Genomic DNA, 14,925 nt, shown 5'->3' on the forward strand with positions numbered 1-14,925 from the left:
TTAATATATTTATATAAAAAAATTTAGATTTTTATTATTTAAAAAATTTTTGTTTATAACAATAAAACTAATAACAAATAAAATAAATAATCTATAAAAACATGTTGCTCAATAAAAACAATATGTTATGAACACAACTTTCACATGTATGTAGTTTGTTTAAAGCGTAAATATTAATATATGTTTTTTGCCCTTACAATCTCCTTAAAAGATAATATCATTTGGATCAATTAAGAGATTAAGAAAACTTATAATTAAATCATTAAATCAGGAAATAAAATCTAAATCATAAAAAATTACAAAATTAATTATTCATTTCAAAGATAAGATATTCGAGATCAAATTAATAATTTTTTTTTAAATTCTACCTAAACTAGGTCCTGTGGAATCAATGAAGGGCTCGAACATAAAGTACCAAAATGTGATGCAGAGCGGATTCATCTGTCGACTAACCAACTGAGCGGTACCACCTCCAGATGATCGCGGACCACCTCGAAGACGTCCAAGACCCAAAAAATATTCGTTGCGTCGATTAACTGTATGTCCACTGCTATACGGTTTTCTTTGATTCCTCGGGCCTAACACCTGAGTAGATACCCTTTCCCATTCGACACGATCTGGATCTCGCGAGTTGATCCATTCACATTCATCAATCTCAAAAGTGCAATCCCGCGATATCGGAGCAGCCACTTGAGGTGAAACTATCAAATCAATACAAAGGGATTAGAAAATCAGTTTGTGAAATCAAATACTCATCGATGTAATAAAGCAAGAGACACGAAGTGTTAGTTTAATACGAAACGATTGATACATAATATTTCTTACCTCTCTGAAAGCGTCCTAAGTTTGATTCCAAGGTTTATCTTATATGTTAACTTTTCAAATTTTATTAATTCATCGTTTTTTTATCAAATTATAGGTAAGAAAACAAAGGAGATAAAACTGTGACTGCGATTTTCTCGCGATTTTCTCGCTTCTTACATATATTAAGATTATTTTGGTGAAAATAATTGTAGAGAAGTTTTTAAAAATGCATTTTAAAAAGAAAAGATTTTTTTTTCTAAAGTAACAAATTTTGTCTGTACGAAATTTTCCTGGATTACATTAAAATTCCCGGTGGGGCCCGCGTTCTTCGCGGCTCCGTGGATTGGACTACCCACCAGGCGCGTCTCCTGGTGGCGGATCGGAGGACGTCCGGAGGGGGTATCGGTCTCTCGGGTGTGAAACCCTGTGTGGAGTTAGGAGTTCCTCCGGATAGTGGTGACTATAAACGGTTCCTCAGGTATAAAACCCCACGCGGAATCGACAAGGCCGCTGTCGCGGACCAACCCTTCCTCGCCCCGTCAAGTTAGGAGCTATCGAAGTGAAGGCTGCATGGGAAGCAGTGTCGCTGCCGATGCCTCTGGGGAACCGAGTAAAACCCCAGAATGTTAGCATGGAGGTCGAGGGCTCGCACAGCGGGACCTTGGGGACTGAGGCTAAAATAACTGTGATCGAAGGAGCTCGTTTGGATCCTGGAGGCACGGCGGTCTCGAAGTCAGAACCAGCCATCGCTGAAGATTGTCTTCTTAAGAACTGCAGCGGGACAGAAAAAAAGAAGGCCAAGCGGGGGAGCGGGAGAGAACGCTGAAAGGGGCTCCTTCCTGCTCTGCGAGTTCTCCTCGCACACAAAGAAGGGCACACCGACGGTAAACGTCGGAAGGGCTCCAATGAAACCCCTTTTTCGGTAGAAAGACCTAGTAAGGAGCAATAGGAACCTATGCGAACGCCAATTAATTTAAAGTTTTATTTTTCTTCTTTAAAATGCGTTTTTAAAACTTTTCGACATTTTTTTTCATCGAGATATTTAAGTTTTTGGAAAATATAAGAAAGCCGTAAGTGTTCCCGAATTTATAAACGGTACTATATTTTCAACTTATTAGAAAGAGAATCTCGACTTACTACAATTAACGTTTATAAGGACAGTTTTATGCGAGCAAATTGAAATCTAATTTCTCGTTTTAATATAAATTTTAAACAACACTCAAGAACCTACCAGGGCAAGCACCTGGTCCATACGAAATATCATCGATTGCGATGTCTCCCATGCCAGTGATTCCTACTGACGCTTCGAAAACTAGCTGATAATTATCGAGGGAGCTGATTGTAACTTGCGACATGAACCAGGCATTGCCCGCGTTTCCGGACAGATCCCAAATCTCTTGTAGCTGTGTGTCTGAACTACCAAAATGACGTAGAAATAACTTTAGATAACCGATTCCAGTTCCAAACATGTGGAACCAGAAATGCATGCACATTGGTGCATCCAACATTGTTGCCGGGAAGTTTGAACTTATGAGTTTCGCCGTGTCGCCAGGTCTTCGCGGGAATCCGGAATCGATGAAAGCGTAACCACCGGCTGTGGCACGGTCGCTGGAACTGTCCATCGCTGGACCGGTCGTGGGATTTCCGCTTCCGCGACTCTAAAAATATACATTCTCAAATTATCAACATATAAGCGCAGAATAATAAAGTTACATAAAACTTGGTAGCGCACTCACTATAGTCCAGTCGAAATCATCTTCCGCATCATTGTTCCAGTTACAGAAATCACCGGCAAAGTTACAGAATCCAACGCACGACGTACCAGACTGCAGATCTATGTCATCGATAGCGATATATCCACGATACAGACGCGACGGATCCGTGGAGTCTACTGGCACGCCTTCAATAACTATCTAATTGGCAAAATTTTTATTATTTTCTAAAGACACTGATAATATTATGAAACATGAAGCGCTGGAAATATGAGCAATATATAGAAAACTATAGTTTAGAGGAAAAGTTTGGTATGTTCCAATTATATTATATAATGTAGGAACATAATCATATCTCTTCATAATACAACTCATCATATATAATATTATATAATGAGTTGTAACTTTGACAAACAAATAAAATAATAATATATTTGTAAATGAATTTAAAAATCTCTATAATATTAATTTTTTCGTCGAACAATTTATATTTTCAACTTATATCTGTTGAACAATCACTATGCTATTTGAATAAATTACAAAAGCAGTTGGAAAATATTAAATGTATAATTTCTCCAGTATCAATTTAATTTTAACGTAAAGATAATTTTGATTTTCTGTACTAATTATAGCACTTCGCGTTTACTAATTAAATTTGGCTGAATCAAGTTATACAATAATATACCGAGTGTAATTCAGGGTAAGTATAAAGTATCTGAGCCTGCTGCCATGCTCCGAGCGTGTAATACTGTGCGTGCCACATTACGCGCTCTTCTATGATTTCTGGTAGTTCGCAAGACACTGTGATATTTTCTACAGGCAATTCCTCTGTCACATCTGGCTGTTTCTTCTTAAATGAGAACTCATCCGTTCCAACGTGAAGCAGCACTCGTAGTCCTGCGATACTAAGACCGTCCATGGTGTATTTGAACATAAAACAAGTGCCAGATACTCCGGTGCTGCCCAGTTGTGGACTGTGTAAAAGACCTCCGGGACTTTTGAGCTTCAGATCCTTTGAAGGTGTCTGTGATGTCTCCAGAAAGGCATATCTAACAGATTGATCTATGTTCAAGATTTTCCAGTGAAACATTAAATGATAAACCTAACATAGCAAGACTCATATTATAAAAACACAAGTAGCGTGAAATATACATATAATAGAAGTTATGTACCCTATGGAAAGGATATATAACTTCTTTACAATACAAAGAAGGAATCTATGTCATTTTTCTAATAGTCGTAATCTAATATAATTGTAGTTAAAAATAAAAAATCTTAATTTAATATTTAAAAAAATGATTCTTGTTGTATATTTCTATCATATTAGTTAAATAGTAAATATCTTCAGCGACTTTTTTACCCTCCTTCCATTAAGCCGCTAGCATCGGCCGATGGTCCACCCAACCAGTTGGTATCTGTTCCAGTTCCTGAAGTCCAATCCAAAGCGCCATTGCCATTTTGCCACTCGCAAAGTGGCATTTGTACTGACCCGAAATCACAGAAGGCTTCGTCGATAGTGACCGTCGGTGGTGGTGCAGTAATCGTAGGAAATCTTACAAACATAAAATTGCGAATAGCATATCAAATTTGTTGATTTCACGATTAATGTCGTAATATCTTTATATTATAATCGTATAAAATTTTATTAAATTTATCGAGTCATATTTAAAGTAAAAATCTAATCAAAATAATCAAAACTAATTGAAAAAATCTAGTTCTGTTGCACATTCGTATCCCCAAGATTCGTGAAAAGCACCCTCTTTTTTTATTGCTTATTATTCAATAGCTATCGATGCTGAATACATTGATATCAATATATTCGATACAAATGTTTGTACTGATCTTCTTAGTAAAGGAAAAGCTCTTCTTTTTTAAAAGGAAAAGAAACCTTTGTGTTGAAGGATTTCTTTGCGCTAACGTTGTAGGCTGCGGGGATCTAGGCGGCAAAGATCTTTCCGTGGTGAAAGGTGCGGTACTGCGGGTCGGTAGGATATCCGGTTTGCCTGGCCACTGCCTAGGTTCGATGCGCTCTACTTCGTCCAGCGGTTCTCGGTCGCGATCGACGGAATTGATGGGAGATTGCCCTGAGTCAATCAAATCGACGGATTCAGGTCCATCAATTGAAACGCCATTGCTCGCAGTATTTCTTGTCCAGAGAGGACTAGTAGAGTTAGTATCCACGAGATCTATTTGTTCCCCGTGCATCGCCTTCAAGGTAGCTGGAGGATACCAAGTCATACTCCACGAAGGATATGACCAGCAGCTTAATAACAAGATCCACCACATCTTCGGATACGATTACGTTTCTTGAATTTATTTTGCCCCTGCAAAGAGCGAGTAAATTAAAATTAAAATCAAAGATTCAATTTGTAAAAGTTTTACTACAAAATTCTAACTTCCTCGCAATTCAAAATGATTCTAAATAATCTTCTATTCTATTAAAATAGAGATTATATAAAGCCTTTTTAAATTGTAAATAATTTAATACTTATTTATGTTAATTATATTAATAGCTATAAAAAAAGATTAAAATTTAAAAATTTGCCCTTTAAAAACATTAAAATTCTTAAACATGTTTTTACTTTCTTTCATTTATTTATTTATTTTAAACTACTTCTATTGGCAGTTAAACGTTAAAAGAAGAAGTAGCTATATATCTTATAACTAAAAATTAACAAAGTAAAGTCTAATAATATGTGCAGAACAGAAAGGGACAGAGAGAAAAAATCATAGATTAAGTATTTAATTTCACAGAATAAACTCCTTATGATATTTTCTTATAATTCTCTTATTATGGATAGGACTTACACTTCGACGCACGTGTCATGTATCGTCCACTACTCGATGATCAGGATCTTTCAGATATAATGATCTTAACATGGAGTTTGTTTGGCGGAATTTTATCTCACTAAAAAAAAGTAATGATTTTATACGAAATCGTAAGTCTGTTCTTTCAACTGAACTTTTTGCTTGATTCATCAAAAGAATTTTTTTTCTCCACATTAGAGAAAAAAAAGAGAAAAAATAAACAGATAGAATCGTTTATAACAGAACCCAAAAATTATAAGCGCCAAATAAAAGTAAATCCTCAATTCACAAAATCCTAAAAACTCAAATACACTTTTAAACAATAAATACACATATAAAAGTAAACTACCTATTACAGATTTTCAGTTTGCTCTTGCACTAAACACTTTTTTATTCCTTCAAGACATTTCTTTCAATTCTCTCATACTGTATCAAATAATATTAATGTCAAAGAGTTTGAAATGGCAGTAAAAAGCCTGACAAAGTGATATCTGTACTAACGAGATGTGAACTGTACGGTTTTTCAGTACCCTCACATGGGCATAAAACGAAGTGGTATACATACAGTTCCGGTCTTAGCTTCCGGTTGTTACGCATCTCGCATTCGCGGGAGCCCGATAGCAATTCGTCGAACAATGAAATTCCATCGAGGCAGAATGCCGTAATAATAAGATAAAAATCTAATCGTTTCCATTGGCAGTAAATCGATTCTGTATATCGCTTCTCAAACGACAGGTTTTCAATTACTCAGGTGTGATATATATTCATCGTTCATAATTTAATTTCTTCTCAACAATTAATTAATACAAAGCATCATTAGTTAATACAATAAAGAGCTTGCGCAATGTGTATATATTATATATTATGAAACATGAGAAGTTATTTTTAGCTCAATCGCATTTTATCTCTAAAAGTTCCACAAGGAGTCATTTAAACAAAGAGATTATATGTCATCTAATTTAAATGTGTGCCTTCTTTATCACGCTCTTGCATGATTTAAAAAATAATTTTTGGAAATGTCACTGTATAAAAAAAATTAATATTAACAATTGAATAATACAAACTTAATAATTGTTTCACGCGCTTTAGTGTAAAGATAATTTCATGTACGAATTTTAAAAAATGTTTAAATTATGCGAGATCTAATTGGCATGCAACAAAGATCGCTTTTGCGAAAGTCTTGTTAAGATTCTCCTAAAACCATTTGATACACGTTTTTCATTTTATAAAGCAAATTTTTGTATATGTGATATCATTTTTTTAGATTGTTCGTTAAAATGTTAAAATATTAAAATTTTGATTCGAAAATTCTGGATTCAGAAATTTAAAAAAAACATGTGGTCTAAAACTATCATGTTCTCGTTCAACGAGATTAATGTCACGCCCAAGATTCAAATATACTCGAATAATGTAAGGTACAAGGAAAGGGCAAAGCACGAGCTGATCAGTACGAGGTCGACATAAACTGTTCTTTCTCAACATCTTCGATATTAGATTCACAATAAATGATGACATCCACTGCGGTAAAGGCTTCGGCGGGCTATTATGCACTAATTTCGTAATTTCCGCTAGACTCTGAAATGATAATCAAGCGCATATTTATTTATATGAACAATACAAATATTTTACATTTTGTAAAAATGTCTTCATTATTCTTTGTATTAAAAAAAGTTTCTCATAAACATTCTTTATGTACTATATTTAATAATATCACTATTTTACATAATATAATATTATATACATATGTATAATGCGCTTTTAATTTTGACTATATATCTCGCCATTAATTAATTTAATTTACCGTGGCCGGAAACGGAAATCTCTTCGTAACCATTTCGTACAGTATAACGCCCATGCTCCATATATCACACTTAAGTTCATACGGCTGTACACTTAGCACTTCCGGAGCCATATAGTAATAAGATCCTGCGTGACAAGTTATCGCATCTCTATAAAATAAAAAAAAATAACAATTTTGTACAAGATACAATAAAAATTGTGATAGAAATTAAATTTAAATTTAAAAAATTAATCCAGAAAATGTAGTAATTTCAATGATACTTATTGATAGTTTTAGAATAGTAGTTTAACAATTCAATATTGCAATGAAAGTACAACTTGTTAAAATTAAAATTGACTCCTTAATGCGTACTCTTGGATATTTTTTGAAAGACCAAAGTCACCAATTTTAACGATGTCCCCACGGCTGCCAGTTAACATGATATTTTCCGGTTTTAGATCTCGATGAAGAATTTTGTTCGAGTGAATGTGATGTACTCCCAAAGTAACTTGCGAAAACAGATACAATGCATCCTAACAAAAAAATTTTTTAAATCTCTTTTTTTCTATAATTAATGCGTTTGTTTTTGTAAAATATTTACAAAATTATTATATTCTTTAAATACATTTTATTGATCATAAATATTGCAAATATGTCTAATTATAAACAGAATATAAATTAAAATGCTGATAGCAATTTAATTTTTGTAAATTACGATATACACACAATAAATGAATATTACTTTAAAATATACAATTTCCTATACAATTCCAACATAACGCAAGTTTGTACTTGTCGAATTAAAATTCTGAAAACATCTTTCGTGATAATATTCAGATTACTAAAATCTAATAATATAGAAAATTACCTCCTCCTTAAGTGGTATTTCTCGTTTTTCTAGCAAATCCTTGAGAGTACATCTAGTTGCATATTCAAGAAGGATATAACTGTAATTATTATTTTTCCATGCTCCATAATAAAACACTATGTTTGGATGTCTCAATTTTTGTAGACATCGTATCTCTCCTAGTGTTCTCTAAATTACAAAATATATGTCGAATTTTATATTTTACCTTAAAAAATCGATATTATATAGCTATATACCTCAGAAGGCGAGTGGTTTGCTGCATTTAAATCTTGTGCTTTTATAACAAATGGCTTTGAGTCTTTCTTCCTTTTCACTAAATATACAGTTCTAAAAATACACATTATTCTATAGAAGATAAATTCAACTTGTACATATATAGTCACATATTTATTTCAAATAATAATATACCCAAATGTTCCCTTTCCAAGTATGCTTTCGAATGTATAGTCATCTATGTGCACATCCATCTTGGTTTTCACAAAATAAGAAACTGAAGGTTTAAAATTAAATTTGAATTTCACGAAATTGAATTTCATCTAAGAAAAGTAAAAATATTTTGATTGTGATATGTAGTTCTGCTTATTGAAGGACTATTCAATCTGTTAAGGTAAACTATACATATAAACAGAAATATTTTCTTGTATGTTTTACTTTTCCAATTTTTTTTTAAATAACATAAATTTATGTGCTGCTTACACAATATAAAGGATAGTTATTACTATTTGAGGAGTTTCAAGGAGTTTGAATAAGTAGTTATTTATTTTAAATTATTCTCCATATCTTAAATTATTAAATTAAAAACTCTGAGAAAATGTTTAATCGAATTCTTAAAAAAACTCAAACATTTTGTTCTAAATTTTAAGAATAAAAAAATGATATATATTTAAAAAATCTTTTTACATGTATATCTCACTTATATTATGACAATATTTGGATGGTAAGTTAAATGTCGACAAATTAAAATTACAATTAAATGATATTTTATTTATATTCTTTTTTTTACAAATAATGCAATGCAGATTTTTCTAAAGCGTTGTGACCTAAACTATATCAAGAGAAAACATCACGATTATCAAACAATATATATTCTGCCTAAAAACGGATTGCATATTTTATGATGAGATAAATGTCAAACCACAAGAGGAGTATAACATAGATTGGTAGTGGTTATTATAGCAAAACATTTCTCTTTTTAACAGTCATAATTTCGGAAGAAATGATGCGAGTTATTTTCTATGATAATATAAAGGTACCCACAACGAAATGACAATACGCAGCTACTTTGCAAGTGTTAACAAAGCATTTAACGACTGTAACATACGTACTCGTAGAAAATCTCATACGTACGTTATTTTGTTGAGAAAGATAAGAGAAAAGATAGGAAGAGAAACCAAATAATGATTATTGCAACATTTACTCACGGATAAGAAAGCAAATCGCTTTATGTCCTACCACTATACGGGATTAGATGATATTGCAATATATAAATGTATATATCTTTACTCTGATATCTTTTGAACTTTGTCGTTACTGACCGCATTTCAAGAATTGTTAATAGAACTGTTACTAGACTCTATCGTATTGGCGCTATCGTTTCCGGTGGACGCAGACACGCGTGACTGCTTCAGGCTATCCAAGTATTCTTGTTGTGACGTTGCCAACACTTGTGAAAGTATTTGGCTATCTTCCCAATCCGTCAAACCTGGAAAATTAGAAATTGATAAAAGTTACAACAAAATTCTTATAGTTTAATATGTATGATTTCTCTAGGAGAGAAAATCCTTAATTAATATTTACTTCGAGTGGACAGCACACTATAAATTTAAATTAATAATTACAAAAAAATATAAAAAAGTTATTTAGCATAAAATAACGTTTCGAGTAAACCTTGTTTCTTATATTTAAAACTGAATTTTAACTTCATTATAAACAAAAAAATGTGCGTGCGTATGTGCGTGCGTGCGTGTGTGTACATTAATGTTATTTATATGTCAAAAGTATCAAATTTTAATTTAAAAAATTGTAGTAAGTTGTTTTTCTTTCCTTAAAATATAGATAAGTCATCATTTAAGAATACATTCTCACCGAATACTTCAGGAGGGAGGCGATTGAACAATGAGATATCGGGTGACGCATTTGCTTCCTTGCTGCTTCCTGGTACAGGCTCTTGTGGCATCATTTTCGCCTCAAAATCCGACGGCAAATGGGATATGCTAGATCCCTGAGTCGACTGATGTTGTGGCGATCTCTTGTTATATCGTACTGCATCATTGACCTAATAATCGCAACAAACGTCTCTTACGTAAAATATCTTAAACTTTCGTTGTAAGAATGAAAGACAAATCGGACCTTTGGAGAATTACGTAAATTATCTTGGCTAGTTTGTGTCGTAGTCGGAGAAGAGGTATGGCTACGCTGCTGTCCACGACCTCCATGTGAATGAAAGTGTGAATGATTATGTTGCGCGCTCGTAACTGTGCTCGTACTGCTACTACTGGCTGATCGCTTGATTCAAAAGTCATGACTGAGTTTTTTTGCTTTAAGAAGAGTAATTAATATAACCATTAAATTTTTACTTACTGCCTTACGCATTTCATTATCACGCAACCATTGCAAATAGCTTTCACGGGCTACTTGCTCCTCGATAGCTTCATTAGTCGCCTCCCAGTCGGTAGCCTTTATTTTATCCTCTAGCATTGTCTTTCATAAAATAGAAATATTTGAATCTTTTAAATATTTGTAAAATTAAATAAATCCGTATTTATGATTTTATAACGCCAGCTTGTTTGCTGGGACGATTACCTGTTCAATATGCAATTCCTCACTCTGACGAACTGCATCTGATATCAGAGCGCGATCAGCGGCACCAGGATTATATGATGGTAAACCAAGTCCAACGCCTATAGTAGCTTTAAATGGATCAACTATACTATTATAATGACTGCCACGCTGATACGACAACCTGATTGGTTCGTTCATTGGTTCATCACTTTCCACCATGGTATGAAAAATATTGATAGGTTCTATAAAAAAAATGATTCAATAATAAGAGCAAAAGCAACAAGAGAAACCTTACAGTATAAATGAAAAAAGTACATACCAGTGCTATAACAATATAATTGGATAGTACGATTGTAAATTTCTGACATAGCTTGCATTTCTATATGATTTCCATGTACATACTCTTGTCTTTTCCTGTCTACATAGGTGCTAAAATCTTCCGCCACAAAATGCGAGAAAAATTCCTGATTAGAAGCCTGAAAGGAAAATAATTTTTCATCAAATTGCATTAAAATAGCATAACATATTATCCTACCTGTACTACACACTTACAATATAATCCATACAGTGTTTTCGAACAATACCATGCATTTCTTGATCGCCATAAATCTGATCTGCTACAGCTCTAAATAAACAAGCTCCGTCTTCCGCCATTTTTTTTAATAAAAGCCCCTTTTTCTTCAGACGTTTCTCAAACCATCTATCTCTCTAGATTATTGAGGATACAGAATGTAATGTGTTAAGTCTGTACCAGATTAGAGATTGAAAATGAGACTGAATTTAATCAGAAAAAAGAAAACCAATATCACAAGTTTAATAAACTTTACTTTGACTGATTAAATTCAATTTCAGTCTCAATTTCAATTTCTGGTTTGATACAAGCGTTAGATGGGGTATTGTGTATTTATACGAAAAATATTTGATTTAACAATACTTACCTCTTGCCATTCGGCTAAAGTAAGATTATTTTCAGTACGTCCTGTATACTCATCTCCACTATTGTAGCCAGTTGCCAGCTCATCTAAATTTGAGGCATTTCCGACAATGCTTACTCTTCCACTTACGTTAGTATCCGTGCCTAAATAAATCGAATTTATTACCTTGCATTCCATATTTGTAACCATCACAATTTTATTTTGGTGGTTGGTGATCTGTTGTATAAGTTAAAAAAATATTTTTTTTAGTAAACCTTTCATTACCTTGTGGACCATTGCAAGAAGCAGCAGGTGGAGTAGCCTGACTCGTTCACGCTTTGTGCGTGAAGGTCTACCAATACAGCTATTAAAAGATTAGTAGATCTCTTATTAAATATAAACATAAACCTATACTGTAAAAGCGTGTAAAATACCTTCCGCATTTCCTATTTTATGTAAATTATATTACAACACACAAGTGCATTTTATAACATCCACTTTTAGTCCTTGTGCCTTTTTCAAATACCTGTGGGGACTGACTCTCTGTCTGTGACGTTTACCATGACTTGGACCACTCCCATCTTCAAAATGTTTGTCTTCGCGGCGGTCAACGTTTGTCTGTAATAAAAATCGTATCTTAGCAAGATATATCTCTCCAAAATTTTTTGACTAATTATAAAATCCTTATTCTGTAACTCTTAGGTCCATTTCCAAAACTCACAATTAACTCTTAACCGAGGTTCAACTTATTCATTGTCTTTCTAATTCTAGAATTGGAAAGAGATGAGAAACAAGTTGAACCTCAGTTAAGAGTCAACCGTGAGTTGTGGAACTGGACCTTAATGGTAGTAATGATATCGAAATACTGTTGCTGCACAGATTACATATATAGTAAAAAAAAGCTGCACAATGGCAATATAACATTGTTATGTAATACAATATCGTTACTGTCGTTAAGAATTATAGAATAAGAGTCTAAGCAATCAATTGTACAATTACTGACTGTGTATAGCGCAAATATTATTCATGCATTGTTAATTCTTTTACTAATGTCCCTACATTCGTTAGCAATCACATTATTTTTCAACATTTAATATTTAAATCACTGTCAATAACACAAAATGATCTATACAATACCAAGACTATCCAAAGTAAAGGGAGGGGTAATCCTGTGTGCGTTATACCTCGTACGAGTTGCCAGTTAACACGAGAGAACCGCTATGAGATCCATGATCGCTTTGGACTCCATGTAGATCGACGGCAAAGCCGCTGGCGCCCCGTACCTAGTCAGCGAGTTGGCAAAACTTCTGTTTTAAAACCTGCTCCTTTTAAGCAGAGAGACAGAGCAAAGTCCGGAAATCGCGTTCCGTCTCTCACCTGATAAGGACTGTTCGGGTGCGCAATGCTGCCGGAACTGTGCTCGTTCTGCACCCCGTGATGGACGTCGACCTCGGATCCGGCGCCTCCCTCGCGCGTCCTGTCCTTCGACGCATTCGCCTTCTTCTTCGATAAAATTGTCATGATCTCGAACGATCAATTCCTTCTTTATCTCTATCTCTGTCTCTCTTTCTCTTATTCTCTCTTTCTCTCTCGCTATCTCGTCCTCGTTGTGGAGCGATACGATACGTCACAAATCGATTCACGATCGTTTCGTGATCGCACGCCGCGTCACCGTGAAGCAATCCGTTCACCCTCGCGATCGCCAGCTAGACCGTCTGCACTCTGCGTATCTATTACTTTTTTTTTCCTCACAGACGAGCTAAAGAATAGAGTTCCTCACGGACGACCGCTCGCACCTTCCGCACTCTCTCCAATCCCACGTTTACGTCGACGTCGTTGCGTTAATCGTACGACGAGAAAGTTCGGTCAAGATAACGTGGTTCCGTGGCCGTTCAACATGTCCGAATAAAAGCGACACGATGTCGTCGATCGCTGCTATGCCTGGAATGTTTTGTCAGACGGCCATATTCGTTTCAGCTTCGAAGTAATTAGAACCAATCGGGGCACAAAGAACACTTTGGAGAATGTGGGCAGCGACAGTAGCGACAGGCGCGGGAGATCGCGGCATATAAATTAGGGCCTGCGCACAATGGAAGAAATATTTAGAAGAAACAAATAAGTATTGAGATTTCAACCTATCATAAATCCGAACTTAATCTAAATCTACAATGGCTGCGTTTAGCGGACTCAACAATAGAGGCTGTGTTCCAAATTTACTGCCAGCACAGAAAATGCTACAGTTTACGTTACGTGCACTATAGATTTTCAGTACTGGCAGTTAATTTTGGAACACAGCCTGAGTGAGCGCTTGCTGTTATGCGGGGTCTACAATAGAAGTCGTAGCGGTCGTAAGGTTTTAAGTCGTAGAAAATTGACTAATCACAGTCGAATATGAGAAGAATAATCAACTGTGATTGGTCAATTTTCTACGACTTAAGATCCTACGACCGCTACGACTTCTATTGTAGACTCCGCATTAGGGGCTGCGCAAGCGTCAATTTTGATCACATGATCTATTTTGACGCTTAAAATGAGCGTCGAGCGTCAGCATGAAAAGGTACCTTTATGGCTCCTGCACACTGAACGCGGAAATTCTTATTCTCTTTTCCCTATTCCTTTCATTATGCGCAGCCCCTTAGATCATCCAATCAGCATTTTAGATCTGGAAGAATACATCAATAGGAGTGGCACTCGTTTGACACGTTGGTATTGAGCACCATTCACAGCGATCGATGCCTAGGGACTTTCCACTATTCAAGCGCTGTGAGTGATTGGTGCTCAATAGCAACGTGGTAAAACGGCTACCATTCTATCAATGGCTGCGTTCAGCAGACTCAACAGTTTTGCAACCGTTTTATGATTGTCTGCTGAGATAGGACCATTATTCTAGATCTAAAAGTATGATCCAATTAGCGCGAAGGAAACTTCCAACAGTTGCAAAACAACCGTTCTGCTGAACGCAGCCATTGGGTGCATTCAGAATGACAACCGCTTACTGAGCGCTCAGTGAGCTCTTGCATCTGATTGGCATATTCCATTAGAGCTAAAAATATAGACCAAACAGGTACAAGAGCTTACTGAGCGCTCAATGAGCAGTCGTGCTTCTGGATGCACCTACTAAATGATTATTTCTTATGGCTTAAGCAGGGTTGGTAAAAAAACATGTTTTAAATGTATTTTAAACAGTTTAAAACATGCTTAGTTAATATTTTTAATATGTTTTAAATGTTTTTTTATAGTACCGTTTAAAGCATATTT

The 14,925-nt window shown here is 34.8% G+C and overlaps 2 protein-coding genes across 2 annotated transcripts in view; both read right to left on the reverse strand.

Annotated features, from left to right (window-relative positions):
* LOC108731535 (MAM and LDL-receptor class A domain-containing protein 1-like) overlaps positions 1–8,508 on the reverse strand; it is a 10,097-nt gene extending 1,589 nt beyond the window's left edge. Inside the window, 12 exon segments of the mRNA XM_018461891.1 lie at positions 369–701; positions 2,036–2,462; positions 2,541–2,717; positions 3,202–3,565; positions 3,877–4,068; positions 4,405–4,822; positions 6,707–6,899; positions 7,126–7,273; positions 7,477–7,637; positions 7,973–8,140; positions 8,209–8,299; positions 8,381–8,508. Coding sequence (XP_018317393.1) covers positions 369–701; positions 2,036–2,462; positions 2,541–2,717; positions 3,202–3,565; positions 3,877–4,068; positions 4,405–4,822; positions 6,707–6,899; positions 7,126–7,273; positions 7,477–7,637; positions 7,973–8,140; positions 8,209–8,299; positions 8,381–8,508 — 2,800 coding nt within the window.
* Positions 8,509–8,964: 456 nt separating this feature from the next.
* On the reverse strand, positions 8,965–13,713 carry Duba (Deubiquitinating enzyme A). Its single transcript, XM_018462261.1, is given in 13 exon segments — positions 8,965–9,674; positions 10,058–10,247; positions 10,322–10,477; positions 10,553–10,672; positions 10,775–10,995; positions 11,073–11,229; positions 11,306–11,461; positions 11,692–11,831; positions 11,953–11,989; positions 11,992–12,031; positions 12,194–12,285; positions 12,852–12,950; positions 13,045–13,713. Coding segments are annotated over 13 exon segments (1,713 nt in total). The 5' UTR covers positions 13,189–13,713; the 3' UTR covers positions 8,965–9,513.
* Between the last annotated feature and the right edge of the window lie 1,212 nt (positions 13,714–14,925).

This window comes from Mycetomoellerius zeteki, unplaced genomic scaffold (assembly GCF_001594055.1).
Source record: "Mycetomoellerius zeteki isolate Tzet28-1 unplaced genomic scaffold, Tzet1.0 scaffold135, whole genome shotgun sequence".
NCBI lineage: Eukaryota > Metazoa > Arthropoda > Insecta > Hymenoptera > Formicidae > Mycetomoellerius > Mycetomoellerius zeteki.